The 18,002-nt window shown below is 40.0% G+C and overlaps 1 protein-coding gene across 3 annotated transcripts in view; it reads left to right on the forward strand.

Moving 5' to 3' along the window:
- PACSIN1 (protein kinase C and casein kinase substrate in neurons 1) overlaps window positions 1-10,650 on the forward strand; it is a 62,257-nt gene extending 51,607 nt beyond the window's left edge. For all 3 annotated transcript variants that reach the window (XM_070745281.1, XM_070745282.1, XM_070745280.1), the window contains exons 7-10: window positions 2,790-2,910; window positions 4,766-4,893; window positions 5,060-5,253; window positions 7,861-10,650. In XM_070745281.1, the coding sequence (XP_070601382.1) occupies window positions 2,790-2,910; window positions 4,766-4,893; window positions 5,060-5,253; window positions 7,861-7,970 (553 nt within the window). In that variant the 3' untranslated portion in view covers window positions 7,971-10,650. The remainder of the gene's footprint in view (window positions 1-2,789; window positions 2,911-4,765; window positions 4,894-5,059; window positions 5,254-7,860) is intronic.
- Window positions 10,651-18,002: the final 7,352 nt, after the last annotated feature.

The following is an 18,002-nucleotide window of genomic DNA, read 5'->3' on the forward strand; positions in this document are numbered from 1 at the left end:
ACTGTTTTATGGTCTCCTCCTAAGGAGCAACTGTCTGGAGTATTTGTGGATGATCTCAAATCCTTTCCTTTTCTGGAGAGTTTTAAAGAGCTGGTCTGCTCACCAGCTTTTCATTTTTTACTGCAATAGTTTTGCTGCATTTTGCAACACCCCACTCCAGCCCCTTTTTTCTAACCAAAATCCCAGTCACCCCATGCAGGAAGAAATTGAGTCATCTAATAAAGATCCTTCCCTGAATTACTTTTTTTTTAATTGTGGCTGGTACAACAAACCAGCTTTGAAGAGTTACTCTATCTTCTCTGTAATCTCCAAATACAAACTGAATAATCAAATTATCACAGATAATCCCCACTCGGTTAAAGACCTTGGTATACTAATAACAAAAGATTTAAGTGCCAAAGCCCACTGCAACAATATAGCCAAGAAGGCTTCAAGAGTTGTAAACCAAATCCTACGTAGCTTCTGCTCTGTCAATCTCATACTACTTACCAGAGCTTACAAAACTTTTGCCAGACCCATCCTCGAATACAGCTCATCTGTTTGGAACCCATATCGCATCTCAGACATTAACACCCTTGAAAATGTCCAAAGATACTTCACCAGAAGAGCCCTTCACTCCTCCACTCGAAAGAGAATACCCTACGAGACTAGACTTTCAATCCTGGACCTAGAAAGTTTAGAACTAAGACGCCTTAAACAAGATCTAAGTATTGCCCACAAGATCATATGCTGCAATGTCCTGCCTGTTGGCGACTACTTCAGCTTCAACCACAACAACACAAGAGCACATAACAGATTTAAACTTAATATTAACCGCTCCAAACTTGACTGTAAAAAATATGACTTCAGTAACCAAGTTGTCGAAGCATAGAACTCATTACCAGACTCCATAGTGTCATCCCCAAACCCCCAACACTTTACCCTTAGATTATCTACGGTTGACCTATCCAGATTCCTAAGAGGTCAGTAAGGGGCGAGTACAAGTGCACTAGAGTGCCTTCCATCCCCTGTCCTATTGCTCTCCTATATCTCCTATACCTTTCTTCTATTCCTATATCTCTTCTTCTATTCTTTCATTTATATGTTCTATTACTATACCTTCTTTTCTATTATTTCTTAGATATATTTTACTATGAGTATCTCCTCTATAACCTTCATCATGTATTTTACTATGTGTATATAGATATATACCCACTAAAATCCTCATTGTGTATTGGACAAAATAAATAAATAAAAATAAATAATAAATAAATAAATCTAATGTCGATGCAATGGTGGAAAACCAGTCTACCATAGTAAAAAATGGGAGACACAGAAGTGGTAGTTGATTTTGTTAGCAGCTCTGTAAAACTTCATGAATGAAACAAAGTGATTCCTCATTCAAAGTCTGGCCTGGAGGCATTTTTAAAATAAGAAACTGCAATGTTGGGCACATTCAGTGTGTTGCTAGCACCCCCTTGAGCTTCCTTTTTAAAAAAATGAAGATTGTACAGACATTTTTGGATTCTGTCTTCTATCATCTGATATACTTTTGTGATTCACTCTGTAATCCAACAAATAAATAATAATAATAATAATTATTATTATTATTATTATTGATTGATTGATTGATTGATTGATTGATTGGATTTGTATGCCGCCCCTCTCCGTAGACTCGGGGCGGCTAACAACAGTAGTACAAAACAGCATGTAAATACAATACTAAAACAGCTAAAAAACCCTTATTATAAAACCAAACATACACGCAAACATACCATGCATAAATTGTAAAGGCCTAGGGGGAAAGAATATCTCAATTCCCCCATGCCTGACGGCAGAGGTGGGTTTTAAGGAGCTTACGAAAGGCAAGGAGGGTGAGGACAATTCTAATCTCTGGGGGGAGTTGGTTCCAGAGGGCCGGGGCCGCCACAGAGAAGGCTCTTCCCCTGGGCCCCGCCAAACGACATTGTTTTGTTGACGGGACCCGGAGAAGGCCAACTCTGTGGGACCTAACCGGTCGCTGGGATTCGTGCTGCAGAAGGTGGTCTCGTAGATACCCTGGTCCGATGCCATGAAGGGCTTTATAGGTGATGACCAATACTTTGAATTGTGACTGGAAACTGATTGGCAACCAATGCAGACTGTGGAGTGTTGGTGTTCGATGGGCATTTTTGGGAAAGCCCATGATTGCTCTCGCAGCTGCATTCTATGTAACGGGTACTGTCATAAATTAGATACATGCAGATAATTGTGAGGTATTTGTCTCACAATCTCGTTATTGTCTGCCGTGCAGCATAAAGCTTTTAAATGTTCCAGAAATATTTTCTAATCTTAAGTAGAACTTTTTCCATGCCAAACCATTTGCAGAACCATCAGCATTTTCTGGCCTATCCTCATTAACAGATTTCTCTTGGGAAAAAAGTGCTGGGAGAAATAATGGAAGAAGATAGAAGGCTGATACCTTCTGTAACCCATATAAAATTTGTTCAAAGAAAGTAAATGGGATTTAAATGTGGTAGATGTGGTAAATAAAAATATAATTCACTAAAATACTGGTAAATAAATTCACTAAAATGTGGTAAATAAAAATATAATTCACTAAAATACTGGTAAATAAATTCACTAAAATGTGGTAAATAAAAACATAATTCACTAAAATACTATGAATATGGCAAGGTTATTATGCCATAATATTCTCATTTAAAGATTCTCTACTTGCTCTGCCATCAAGCTTCTTGGTCTAATGTATCTAATGGTAGTTTCTTACTTCAATCCTGTGTTTATTTACATTATCTGTTTCTAATATGCAGCTATTCTAAAGTCTACCGTGAGCTGGAGCAGACCATTCGTATGGCCGATGCACAAGAAGACCTTCGGTGGTTCCGCAACACCTCTGGCCCCGGGATGCCTATGAACTGGCCTCAGTTAGAAGTAAGAAGTTGTGCAGGATGATGCCTCCAAAGATGGCTACACTGCCAAGCTGTAGGTTATAGATCCATGGCTATTAGTCATGATCAGGGGCAGATTCCCAGTTTTGCTGCTACCGCTGTGCTGCGTCTGCAGCTTCTCTTCTCCTGCACATGTGCGTGCACATCCCAGAGGGTTTTTTGCTCCTGCATATGCGCAGGAGGCAAACTCTTGCGAGGGGATGTGCATGCAAGAGAGATTTTGGTGGGTTTTTGCTTCCATGCATGCACAGAAGTAAAAAATCGCTAAAATCTCACACACACGCATATCCCCGTGCAAGATTTTGATTCTTGTGCATGTGCAGAAGCAAAATAAATGCTGGTATGCAAGCACGGGTGCACAAGAGAAGGGAGGCTGCACATGTAGTACACCTTTCGCTACCCTGTGCAGTGTGCTTATCTGTACCAGTAGCAACCCGCTACTGGTCATGATGGATATTTGGAGCTTCAGAGTTGAAGGAGCCATGTGCCCTGTGCCTACATTAAGACCTTAGCCTCTCTGATGCTGCTCCCTTCAATGGAATTCTGCCTCTTTGAATGAACACTGAAGTGACTTCAGAATAACTACTATGTCTTGCTTCTGGTTTTACCAGAACCACATGGTAAACCACTGCAAGAAGTAGAATGCATTTATTGCAGTTATTATCAATTATTTTCTGTTACACTCCACCTAGGAAGAAGTAAAGATTTCATGCCCCCTCCAACTCTCCGATCTGAGCCCCAATGGAATTTTACTGTTAATATTTATTATTTTACTTATCATAAGCTGCAAGCAAACTTACTCCTTACTTGGGAGTAAGTCACACTGCATTCAGTGGAGCCTGTTTTGGGTTAGGCAGGCAAAGGCTACCATGGTTAGGACCCTCTTTTGACATGTGGCCAGACCAGCTTAATCAAGCTGATGTTTTGGTGGTGTTGCCCTGGCCCATAAACGCCGCCTCTGCCAGGCAATCACAACAAATGGTGTGGAATGAGGCTTTAGGGTCCTGGTTCCCAATGTGGGGTCCACACCCCATGGGTGGACAATTTGATTTGTAATGGGGGCAATTGGGGCCTTGTTTAATCCTTTTAGGCTTCCTCTGCATGTGTAGAGTTCACATTTAGAGTTCACAGAGGGGTGCATCAGGATTTTAAAGATGCTTGGGTGGGGCATAGCCAAAAAAAGGTTGGGAGCCACTGCTTTACGGTGCCATTCGAAGCTTTCGCCCAGCTACAGAGGATGCTCTTCCTTGTCCAGCAGCAGGTTTGCCACACCGTTCATGGCTATCATGGTACCTGGTGAAAACAACAATAACCCATGCAGCTGCCCTGCCCCGCCTGGCCGCCTTCTCCTCCAGTCTTGGAGCAACATGCAACTGGGAAAACACTCCCACTCCAGGGGAAATCAATCGAGAGGGACCACGGAGTCACATGTGCTCCCCTGGCATTGCTCCATGCTCCCCCAGTGAGACGTGCCCCACTATTTGAGAAGCACTGGTTTATTGTGTTCTTAAGACTGGAGCTGAGTCATAGTACAGTTGAAGCACTGGAGATGGAGGCTTTGAGATTAGGTATATATAGAGAGAGCCGGGGTGGCGCAGTGGTAAGAATGCAGCATTGCAGGCTACTTCAGCTAACTGCTACCGGTAGCTGTAGTTCAGCAGTTCAGATCTCACCACCGGACCAAAGTTGACTCAGCCTTCCATCCTTCCGAGGTGGGAAAAATGAGGGCCAGATTGTTGGGGGCAATATGCTGATTCTGTAAACCACTTAGGGCTGTCAAAGCACTATGAAGCAGTATGTAATTCTAAATGTTATTGCTATATATTTTTCAACTGCAGGAATGGAATCCAGATGCAACACAAACAATAAATCGAAGAGAGAAACCAAAAAAGAATGAGGGAGGCAACAGCACACCCAATGCCAGTGGAGGTGGGGAAGCAACAGCACAGGGAGGAGATCGTGGCAGGTAAACATATGAGATGCTTCCAGTTTGATCCTGTCAAGATAGAATGTTTAGAATAGACGGGTATCATACATCACAGTCTCATCACCTCCAGTTGTCCCACAGAGTTAGATATATCAGATATTTATGCAGTTATGACATTTCTTATGATGCGGCGTTCCATTACCAGTGTCAGCAGTTATGAACGTGGCCAAGCCTACACCACAGAGTGGTCAGATGACGAGGGTGGCAACACTTACAACTCCAGTGAAGCCAATGGCGGTGCCAATTCCTTTGAAGAAGAATCAGCTGGGAAAGGGGTCCGTGTACGAGCTCTTTATGATTATGATGGACAAGAGCAGGATGAGCTGAGTTTCAAAGCAGGTATGCATTTGCAACTTTTAAAAATGTCATTTGGGAGAAGGGGGATCATCTGACCTCTGCAAAATGCAGCAGTATAATCAAGAGATTAGATTAGATTAGATTTATTGGATTTATATGCCGCCCCTCTCCGTAGACTCGGGGCGGCTCACAACAATGGTAAACAAAACATAGTAACAAATCTAATATTTCACAATCTAAATTACAGTTTTAAGTTAAAAAATCCAAAAGAGCCCCAATATATAAAAAACAAGCACACAATCGAATCATACACAAAAACTACATTGGCAAGGGGGAGATGTTTCAATTCCCCCATGCCTGATGACAGAGGTGGGTTTTAAGGAGTTTCCAAAAGGCAAGGAGGGTGGGGGCAATCCTAATCTCTGGGGGGAGCTGATTCCAGAGGGTCAGAGCCACCACAGAGAAGGCTCTTCCCCTGGGTCCCACCAGATGACATTGTTTAGTCGACGGGACCCGGAGAAGGCCAACTCTGTGGGACCTAACCGGTCGCTGGGATTCGTGCGGCAGAAGGCGATCCTGGAGATATTCTGGCCCGATGCCATGAAGGGCTTTATAGGTCATAACCAACACTTCACAGCCCTAAAAAAACCTTTATGCTTTGTTTTTAATAAAAAGGAAATCTTTTGAAGACCCAATATGAAGGTATGCTACATTCTTTTCCCAGTGATCATTTTCTCATACCAAATCAGACCTACACTCTTGCTTTTTCCCACATAGGTTTTACGTATATGTGACTCAACATCCAATACACAATAGAACAGTATAAGGATGTGATGGCAAACCTGTGGCACACAGGCCACAGGTGGCACGCAGAGCCATATCTGCGGCTATGCGCGCTGTTGCCCTACCTCAGCTCCAGCACACATGTACTTGCTCTCCAGCTGTCCCTGCACACACCATCCCTCCACTCCCTGGAGTCTTCATGCAGCCTGTTTTCATGCAGAGCTCATGCGGAGGCTGTGGGAGGGCATTTCCGGGCTCTGGAGGGCCTCTGAGGGGGCAGGGAAGGCTGTTTCTGCCCTTCCCAGGCTCCAAGAAAGCCCCTGAAGCTTTGGGAGGGCAAAAAATGGGCCTACTGGGCCGACCAGAAGTCAGGAAATGGGCTGTTTCTGGCCTTCACAGGCTTCAGAGGCCTACTAGGTCCAAGATAGGGGGTGGTGGATACACATTGGTGAAAGGAATCCGAATACTAAATACATACTTGGTAAAACTGAACTAACAGAGGACCCTCACTCAGTCAAAGACCTTGGAGTACTCATTTCCAATTACCTAAGTGCTAGAGCCCACTGTAACAGCATTGCCAAAAAAGCATTTAGAATTGTAAATCTAATCTTATGTAGCTTCTTCTCTAGAAACACTGATTTACGTATTAACCAGAGCATATAAAACATTTGTAAGACCTATTCTAGAATATAGCTCACCTGTGTGGAATCCGCACTGCATATCAGATATTAATACAATCAAAGGAGTCCAGAAACACTTCACAAGAAGAGTCCTTCACTCCTCCTCACATAACAAATTACCCTACTCCTCCAGACTTCAAATACTAAACCTAGAAAATTTACAACTACGTCGTCTCCGAACTGATTTAACTATTGTTCATAAAATCATACATCATAATGTACTCCCTGTCAGTGACTACTTCACCTTCAACAACAACGACATGAGAGCACGTAATAGATATAAACTAAATGTAAATCGCTCCAAACTTGACTGCAGAAAATACGATTTCAGCAATAGAGTGGTCACTGCCTGGAACTCATTACCTGACTCTGTTGTTGCTTCCCCCAACCCCAAAATCTTCAACCTTACATTATCTACAATTGACCTCTCCCCTTTTCTAAGAGGTCTGTAAGGGGCGTGCCTAAGTGCATTTTTGTGCCTAATGTCCCTGTCGTACTGTCTTATTATCCTTTCTATTACTACGTTCTACTTATGTTATGTTATGTTAATATGTACTATAATACTATACTTGTTTGACAAATAAATAAATAAATAAAATAAAAATGATAGGGTGGTGGGTGTGCACAGGGGCAGGGCAGCATGTATTGAGTCATGTGCACATTCACAGGGGGTGGGTCACGTGGGGGGGGCTTTACTTATGGGTGCGGGCACACGCGCTATTGCGTGTGCACACATGCTTTTAGCATAATAAATAATAATAATAATGTATTAGATTTGTATGCCGCCCCCTCCGAGAACTCGGGGCGGCTCACAACAATAATAACAATGTACAAATCCAATATTTAAAAACACAATTTAAAAACCCTTATTAATAAAATAATCACACAACCCAATCAAACCATACATAAAGCAGTAGTTAGGGGAGGTATCAATTTCCCCATGCCTGGTGGCAAAGGTGAGTTTTCAACAACTTACAAAAGGCAAGGAGGGTGGGGGCAGTTCTGATCTCCGGGGGGAGTTGTTTCCAGTGGGACGGGGCCGCCGGTATCCAAGAAAGAAAAGGTTCGCCATCACTGGTATAGGCCTATAGGGAAACACTGTTGGGGGATAGGATGAAATGAGTTAGAGAGGGGATATCAGGTTGATAGTATGCTCCCAATTTGTAATTTATCATTATTTTCCTAGGTGATGAATTAATCAAATTAGGTGAAGAAGACGAGCAAGGGTGGTGCAAAGGACGTCTGGACAACGGGCAACTTGGTCTTTATCCAGCTAACTATGTGGAGTTTATTTAATTCTGTCATGTTCTCCTTGTGCTGCCAGAATTCAACCCTCTCCAGTCCACCATCTGTCTATACCAGCCCAGCAGCCATCTTGCTCTGCACAGTCATTCACTCAGCACAGTTAGAGTTCCAAACATATTTTCCAATCTATCTTTTATTTTTTTAATTACATCTCTAAAAAGTATTTTGTGGTAACTTTACTATTTTAGTTTCTTAAAAGAAATGAGATATTGAAAGTCAACACTGTCACTGGAGGGCTTGTCTTGTAAGTAAAAGCCAATACTTCAAGCCTTTAAAGCCTAACTAATAAGGCTTTTGATTGGTTGGATTTTAATTATAAAATGTAGCTAAGAAACATTCCAAATGGCTTATTCTGTCTAGCATTTAAGCTCTGGGGAAAATACAATTCACTCTCATTGAAAAAAACGAACCAAACAAAAATAAGGAGATAGGAAATAGAATTTGTTATTTCTTAGTTTTCTCTCACCCCTCTACAGTATATTTTTTATCCATTTCTATTCTAACAACAAAAGACAATATATATTTGTTCTTTCCAAAAAGTCCCAGTCAGCATTTTTTGCTGTAATAGTCTACATCGATCATCCAGCAATCATCCAGAACAATTGCAGTAACTGAAAGATATATCTAGTATGCTATGAATTAAAAGATTTATTCCATACACATTTCCTCAATGCCACTAAAATATGTGGCTTGTTCTTCCTCTTGAGTTAAGGCAGGGTTCTTGAACCTGAGGAACACCCAGTAGAACTCAAGAGAACTGGCTTCTTTCTCTCATCTTCTTTTGAGGAATTCAACTGCATCCCTGGATGTTTCCCTTTCGAAATGGATGTATCCCTTTCAAAATGCAAAGGTTAATCAGAAAATTCTGTTATTTCCAGTCTGAGGACAGGACTTAAAATAAGATGCAAAATTATGAAAACGAATTACAATTTATACACTTAAACAGGAAAAGAAATGCACTGATTGTGAATTGGTATTTTAAAAAAGCAACTGGTTGAAGGAAACACCTGTATGCTCTTGAACAATAGAAAATGAGTCCAATTAGGCATCTTTTTAAATTTAAAAACAAAGAAGCTTTATTAGACAAATATGCAAGTGATATCAAGATAACATCCTTTCAAATGAGAATCGAGAGAACTGATGTGCGTGAGAACAAAAGCAGGCAAAAAGCAATTTAAGATTAGCAGTTTCACAAACTAAGAGTAGAAAAGAATAAGCAGGGAGCACACAGTAAAATCCTATCTATTTTATTGCCCCTTGCAATTGTAGGTCATGAGATTTACAGAGCCAGTGCAGTTGAAGTCACTGTTCCAACACCCTTTTCATCCATTCATTCACCAAGCCACAACTTCCACCTACCTGTATCAATCTTTGAGCAAAGGCTTTGTAGGTCATCTGCCACAACTCTTTAATGGGCAGTATTTCAATTAGTCCCTTTTGCTGTGTACATAATATACTCTATGTATATATGCTTCATTCTACTGCAGTCTTCCCCATTAGGAAGAATTGACGGTACCTATAGTTGTTTTTATTGTCTTTGACTCATAATCTCAAAGTCCTTTAATAGTTCAGTCTCTTGGCATGATTGTGCTTCTAATAGATATCTGCTTCTGGGGATCACAGAATAACAACTGCCCATTTCATTTGAAGAACATCTGCCCCTTAAAGGATTTACAGCAGGAATGGGTTGCTCCCGATCCAGACTGGTTCACAGACTCGGTTCAGTTGGTGCTGTTCCATGGCTGCCATCTTTTTAAAAAAAAAAAAAATCCCCCCCTTCTGAGCATGTGCAGAAACTGAGTTACTGGCACCGTGCATGCAGTCGCCATCTTTATTTTTAGCTCCCCCCCCCAGATTTTTTGGCACTGAACTGGCAGTGAGGTAAGTAAAAACCCACCCCTGATTTACAGCCTGTTATGTGTTCTCCCAAGTCTTCCTTTCCTGGTCCCTCAAAACCAGGTGACTGCTTAACATAGATGTCTTCCTTGATTTCTCCATGTAGCAATGCAAACTTTACACCAAGGTGATGCACTTGCATATTCCCAGCTGTTGCTGTACTGAGCAGTGTTATGGCAAAAGTCTCATCATAGTCTTCATTTGTTAGTCTTTTGAAATGACCAAGGTCAAGAAACAAAAGCAGCAGAGATTTGTTTATCGCAGTAAAGGAAAATAGCAGTAGCTTGCAATCCTGCAAGAATTTCTCTCCACCATATTTTATGCCAGACAAAATCAAGATGTAGTTATTTTGAGTTATTTTCTCAGAATTGAGTAAACTTTTCTCTCCCTGCAGCAGTTCCCTGCTCTCTTCTCAAACAACAAATCTACATTTTTTTCAACACCATATGTTTTTAATATATCCCTTTGCCTTCTGTCTTTATAGGGCTGGGCATCCACTTCTGCATTGCATTGGATCTTGAAAAACATTTTCATCCCATTGTTTTCTTTTCTTGCAGATCATTCAATGAGTTCCCAAGTATTCTTTTGAAATGTTTTCATTTCCTTTTCTTTACAGGGTTTTTTCCATTGTTTTATATCCTGTTCCTTTTTTGATTATGTAGGGAAATCTTCAAGGTGGAACGTTTTTCCTGGATCTCTTTGAACATTGCAGCTGCAATGATTCATTTTATGTTTCTGGGTGTGATGTGCCATTGAATAAATAGCAAATGATGAAGATTTCCATTGAAGCAAATAGATTCAGATTGATTATCTGGGTGTAAGGAGTATCCTTCAAGGTGCATTCTGAACATTAAAATAAGCCATGCTCCATGTTTCTGTGGAGAGATCCAGGATTCTCAATCCTTTTGCTAAATACTCAAATTTCTGAAAAGCATCTGGTTTCTTATACTTCTTTCATCTGGGCCATAGGCTTAGACCAGTTATGTGACTGCATCATTTGGCTGCTTTTACCTTAGACACAGCACTATCTATTTCAAACAATGCATTTTCTGGGAGGGTGCCTTTCATCATTCTCCATTTTGACACACACGCACAAAAGAGTCCTTTAAATTTTAATTCACATGTGTCTGTGTCGCAGACTTTAATGAGAGCAGAGTGGACTCCAAAACCAGCTGTACAGAAAAACATGCAAATTTTATACATATCTAAATAAATAAATCCAGGCCATACAGCACACGTTGAATTGTAACACTAGTTTGTTTTCTTTTAATCAGGCCACAGGACAATCTGGCTAATCTCCCTTTATTGAAAGGAATTTTTGTCCTTCTGCTAAACAACCAGTGTGTGACAAATACATTTTTCATTTAAAATAAAAAATAAGTTTGCATGTTGCACAGGGATGCACACAGTCTATCTTCTGATAGAGAAAGAGACTTTTCTGTTATTTTTATAATTTTATTATTAATGGTCCATTTTTCCTGTGCTGCTGTGAGTCATGCACTTGAGAATAGTATCAGATAATAATAATAATATTAATAATAATAATAATAATAATAATAATAATAATAATATATTAGATTTGTATGCCGCCCCTCTCCGAAGACTCGGGGCGGCTCACAACAATGATAAAAACAATGTTATAATGGCACAAATCTAATATTAAAAAACTAAAAACCCTATCATAATTAAAAACAAAACAGCACATACATACCAAACATAAATTATAATAAGCCTGGGGAAAGATGTCTCAAATCCCCCATGCCTGGCGGTATAGGTGGGTCTTAAGTAGTTTATGGAAGACAAGGAGGGTGGGAGCAGTTCTAATCTCCGGGGGGAGTTGATTCCAGAGGGCCAGGGCCGCCACAGAGAAGGCTCTTCTCCTTGCTTGTTTTTGCTAGGACAACTGGCTTGATCCAAGCCATTACATATGAAGTGACCCAAGCCATTACATAGGAAGCACCTTCTTCTTTGCGGTTGGTTTTGTAAGAAGTCTTGACATTTGACTTTTTTCTGTTAGAGTTATACTCAAAGTCTTGCCCCATCTGTCCTCTCATCAGCCATGACTCTGGACTCAGATTTTAGTTTCCTACTTCCTGGAAGCAAAATCTAGTTCAGAATAATGAATATTTCCAACTGGCTACACATTTTTTGTCTCTCAACTTTTCTGGTCATTTCTGACAGCTCATCCACATGCAGATTCTAGCTCAACCTTCTCTGAACTGCTTATTGTAGAGTTTTGCAAAAATATCTTAATTTGAAATTGCAGATCTTTTATCATTTATGAATAAAACTGAATATCTGCATCAGTTTTCTAGCTAAATCATGTAGCTAAACAACAGTAGGATACTCATTGACAGCTGGCTCATTCCGGAGCTGCTCTGCCATTTTACAGCCTTCCGCAGTTTTTTTATCGTACTCTGCATTCAGGGTTTAGGGTCCAGGACAAGGTAGTCATTTGCTCATCAGGCTGTTTGATACCTTGAAACAGTCGTATCCCTACTCTGGAAGTCATCTGCTTTTCTTTCTAGTCTTTGCTATGGGTGTTCACAATGACTCACCCTTCTATATCTTTCATTATTATTTTTTTGCTCACTGCTCTGGACCATAACCCTGATAGACAGAACTGATTTGTTTAATCCTGGAGAATGGGGTGAATAAGTCTAGAGAAGCAGCTACTTCCTTTATTGAAGAATCAAAAGAAAAAATGAAGGAAGGAAGAAACCTGAGATAAGCAATCTCAGAGGTAAAGAACAGAGTAAGAGGATAAACTGGGAATAGTGGAGGGAAATTCCCTAATTATCTACTAGGCAGATTGTAAAGTGGTGAGAATCAATGCAACTGAAATTGGCTATGCATATGATATAGTAAATTGGATAAGGAAGCAATGCTGAGTGCCCTAAACTGAGATAGGGAATGCATATCTTACATGATATGGAGCAGAAGAACCCTGTCTCATGTAAGGCATGATAGAAGAAAAGTATATCTGATAGCATAGTATGAAAGCATTGAAGATATTAACAAGCTGGCATGGGCTAGTAATAGCAGTATCAGTATCAGACAAAGGTGCCTCAAAAGTAATGGGAAGAAGAAGCCAGTTAGATGTTGGTGCACACATGCTATAAGCTAAAAATGTACATAACTTTTGAACAAAGTTCCAAAATAAAGAATGCTACCTCAAAACTAAGAAATAGCAGAAAAGTGTAAAATTCAGTAAAAATATTTTTAAAATGAGATTCTAAATCCCATTCCCAGAAATATTGGCAAGCTCAGATGGGAGAATTTTCCAATGGGGTCTTGAACAATGTCTTATTTTTTAGAGAAAATTCAGAACGTTACCTAGCATCACTCAGTAATTCTGGAATTCATGCTTAAATTTTGGATTGAAGAGATATCAGTGGATACTATTGATTATATATTTAAATGAAAAAACTCAACCCAGAACAATCTGTGATAAAGCTGGAAGTGCTTAACTGTCTAAGTTGAAAATTATTCATTATGAGTGAGAGAGAGAGAGACTTCTGTTCCAGTACCTCAAATTTCAATCACAGAACAATCTATAAATATACAGTAAAGAGTAAATAAATTTTGCATAGAACAAAATGCAAACTTCATCCTTCCGTTGAGCAACATACCATTGCCAAAACATTGTGATGAGAAATTCTAATACTTTACTGCAATAATATTTGCAAATAGACTTGCTATTGCAGAAGGACCAATTCCTTGGTTTAAAAAAATGCTCTCAATTCCAAGGCAGCTGCTAAGGGAAGTTATGGACTAAGGCTCTGGTTTCCAAAGTTGAGCCCACACCCCACTGGGTGCAATTTGATTTTAAATAGGGGCAATTGGAATCTTGTTTAAACCAAGTTAATGACTTTTTAAGGTTTCCTCTACATGAGTAGGAGTTCATTTCTTGAATAGTAAGACTTATATGTCATGGGGTTGGGCATGAGGATTTTAGAGAGGCTTAAGTGGGGCATGGGCAAAAAAAGCTTGGGAACCACTGGACTAAGGCAATAAGGAATATTGTGGATGGCTCTTAATTTGAAGTCATTAATTTCATCATATTCTATAACATGATGATAAATTCTTCTCAAGGACAACATTACATGATGAATGCTAGTCTAAGTTAACTAGTTCCCCAAAATGGGTGTTCTGACCCAGCCTTAGCAGAAGCAAGAAACAGATTCCTTGTCACAAACAAACCCTCTTTATTTACCTCTTGTAAATTAATTGCATTCACCCACCAAAAAGTTCAGACAATAGTCCTTCAAGGAGTTAACTGCAGTAACAGAACTTATCACTTCCTTATCACATAATTGCAAGGCCATGAGCTCCCAGCCAAAAGGCTGCAAATTAAGTCTGGCAAGCAGTCTTCATTGCACGAAACGCAATGAGAAAATCTTCAGAAATACGAACTGTTGTCTCCTATGACAATCCCTACCCTTTCCTTCTATTTATTCCCCAGCCAGGGAGGGGGCAGTCTGCTTTGCTTCCTGAGTTGACTCTTTGTCCTCTGTTGTTCCCCTCTCCTAACTGCTCTGCATGAATCTGGAACAGGCCACAGCAGTTCTTCCTTCTCACTCACTGTCTCTCTGGTGGCTGGGAAATGTCAGACAGTCCTGGCTCTATCTCTATGTCCGACATCAGAATCTTCCCCAGACTTCAGAACTGGCCCAAGTTCCTCCCCAACACCTCCTCCTTTGAGTCTGCCACCAACTCTGCAGGCAGGTGTCAGACCACAACAATGGGGAAGCAAAACTTATTGAAGTTGTATCGGAGAGGGGCAAATCTAACAAATATAAATCTAATACAAATCAAATAAATAAATAAATCAGTAGCAGTATCAATCTAAGATTAGGAAAATTTCTGTTCAAAGAAAATACATACAAAGGGGTTTTGTTGTTAACTAAATCCTTTTGATCACAAAGTGATTGTTTTGGGTATAAAATAAACAGAATATCAATTCTATTAAAAATCATTTCATCCAAAGAGAAACGAAAGAGTTGCTGGGTGGTGCTACTTGTGGATTAAGAAACAGTTATTTAAAACCTAGGTGGCTCTTCTAATATTGAATTAAAAATTACATCAGTTTTGACCATTTGATCTCCTGGTTAGGTCTAATAAGATTCCAAATCTTGACTATGAAGTAAGCTATGAAAATATTTATGTATCCTAGAAAATCATATGTGAAAGCATTCCTTAAACGCTATTTATTCATCTAATCTTGTCAGGTTTTAGTGTTTTTTATTTAAATGGTTGGAGAAATAGACATTCTTTTTCTCCAGCCCCTTATTTAAGTGGTGCATATCACCTCACTCCATCTTTCTATTTTCCAGGAGACCTTTATGACTGGTTACAGGCTATAACACTTTTAGATTAGATTCATCCTTGTTAGAATACACAAGACTATGATTAACGTATGTTACAGTATTTAGTTTATGTTCCCTTTTTCATGTATCCCACCCCTAGACCTTTCCTTGGATACCATTCGTCAGCCTCTGCTTCTTTATAAACATCTATTGTCCTGCTTCCTCTGAAGTTGGTTTATTTTCTGAATTACTGGACCCAATGAACAGTGTTGCTCTTGAATAAGTCATGTGGCATACTGGACGTTGTAAACAAGATATTAATGACCTCCAACCGTTTTGTTTTATTTTGTTAGATTTAAGATATTTTTGATGAATGTTGTTCTTTCAGCAGTACACCTGCTTTGCGTACATTGATAGTGTAATTTGAAAAAATATATAGATAGATATATATATATACATACATGTATGCATGCATGCATACACACAGTAAAGAAGTATCTGTGTAAATGTGCATGTGTGTCTGTGTATATATATATATGTATACATATATGTATATATAATTATTGTGTATACAAAAATGACTGATCTATGTAAATGTATAAATTTTGATTCTTGTTTGACTTTGTCTTCTTACCATCTCCTGATGTAGCTGTACGTTTACAAGCTGAGCTTTATCATTTGATATGATCAGGCCACTGGAATCAACTGGGGGAAAGGGAACATGAGGTTAAACCTACCATCTAGAGCAGGGGTTCAAACTCAATTTCATTGAGGGCCGGATTTGAGTTGTGTTTGACCTCAGGGGGCTGGGGTGGCTGTGTCTAGGGTAGGTGTGGCCAGCTCAATGTCACTCCTGTTGGGGGTGCATGGGGGGGCCCGAGTACTCTACCAGTGAAAACGGGCTCTGCCAGTGAAAAAGGTGCTCAGGAAGGCCACATCCTGAGCTCTGTTTCCACTGGCAGAGGGTTGCTGGAAGCAGTGGCAGTCAAAAATGGAGTTCAGGAGCCCTTTTTTCACTGGCAGAAGCACCACGGCTAGTTCTTCACTCTTTCCGGGGAGGCTCCACAAGCCAAATCTAAGTACCCCATGGGCTCCATCCGGCTCCCGGGTCTTGAGTTTGATAACCCTGATCTAGACTGTATCCAAATAATGTGGAATTTCCTTCTTCAAGTTATTTTTGCTGAATCTTGAAATTCAAAAGTCCAGTCCAGACTTGATACTCAGATGTGTCGAACAGTTGGTTTACATGGTTCACGTTGTGACCAATTTAATGGTTCTTTTCCTCAGGGTATTTTCAGTGGGCTCCAGTCTGGTATTAGGCATCCGTTTTCAAATTATTGTGTATAGATGCACTGGATTGGAGGTTAGATGCTTGGTAGGATAAAAAAGAGGAAAGATGCAGGCTGAAAAGAATTAAAATGAGAGGAAGCAGAATTTACCCTAACCCTTGCGATACGAAGGAGAAAATATCCCAGTGAAAAAAACTCTCTCCATTGCCAATGCCATTATACCACCAAAGTATCAAAGATGCCCCAAGAAAATCTACCACCCTTGGCCAGAAAATAAACTGGAGAGTGTTGATATTCATATGCTGCTCCTGGAATACTATTTTTCTTAATTTTCAGGCTGTCCATGGCAAGTAGATGGGAAAGTACAGGACTACAAGTATGTATGCATACGTGTGCATTGTGTAGGTGGGTGTATATGGAGGCAGGCTTCTGAAGACTCAATGATTGATTGAGAGCTTCTAGTAAACTTGTAACAAGTCAATCCAGGTCTTTTGTTGCAGGGTTGTTGTTACGTTGGAGTGAGGATCCTAACCCTTAGAGGACAGGTAGATTTTGCTCCCAGACCCCATACCATTATGCAATTTCCTAATAGAAACAGTTTCCATCACTTAACATTTGTGGCTAAACAGTGGGGTTTTGGTGATGTGGTTTCCCCTTTTTGTCCCAATAATGGACATAATGGATGCACTAAGATTTCCCCCCCCCATGTTTCCCCAGAATTTCTCAACTCCATCCAAGTCTGCATTTATGTGTCCCATCCATTTCAGTGACCTCAAAGTGTCACTGGCCACGATCTTAATGTTCTTGCAGGTCAGAGGTTATATGAAAAAAAATCAAAAGGTATCCCCCAGAAAAGTTTGTTTTACCCCCTCATAAAACAAGTGTCTTGTATTATGCATAATGGCTACCATAATGGAAATGTTTACAGGAATCTGTGGCATGTATTCACTATGTGACTCCAGGTCTATGAGATAAATGCCAGGCCCAAGAAGAGATTGTGGGTTTTGGCTGATTAAAGCCTACTAGATTTAGAGAGGAGCACTTCAAGTTAGAAGAATGTGTTACTGTCAACAAAGCTACATATTAGAACAGTGCTTCTCAATTTCAACAACTTTAAGGTATATGCATTTCAATGCCCCAAATTTTGCAGCCAAAACGTTGTGGAGTTGAAATTCACACACCTTAGAAGTTGTTGAGATTGAGAATGCTGTATTCGGAGATGGAGAGTAACATTCTGTGTCATGCCAGTCTGCCTCTTCTTCCATAAAGAGCAAAAACTATACTTTAAAAAAATACAATAATAAAAGGATTATTTTATTCATGCATAGTGTGTCTTGCCTTGTTACTTTTTGGGGGGAAAGGATCAACCTTCATTATGTCATTGTCAAGATACAACAGAGAATTGTGCTGCTATACTTGTTCCGCTTTGTAGAAGTGGAAATTTTTACATATATAGTTGGATACTCCACATTTAATATGTTTGCCCAAATTCCCAATTTCATGTAGCAATTAAAAATTACAGGAAACCT

Source organism: Erythrolamprus reginae, chromosome 3 (genome assembly GCF_031021105.1).
Source record: "Erythrolamprus reginae isolate rEryReg1 chromosome 3, rEryReg1.hap1, whole genome shotgun sequence".
NCBI classification, from domain to species: domain Eukaryota; kingdom Metazoa; phylum Chordata; class Lepidosauria; order Squamata; family Dipsadidae; genus Erythrolamprus; species Erythrolamprus reginae.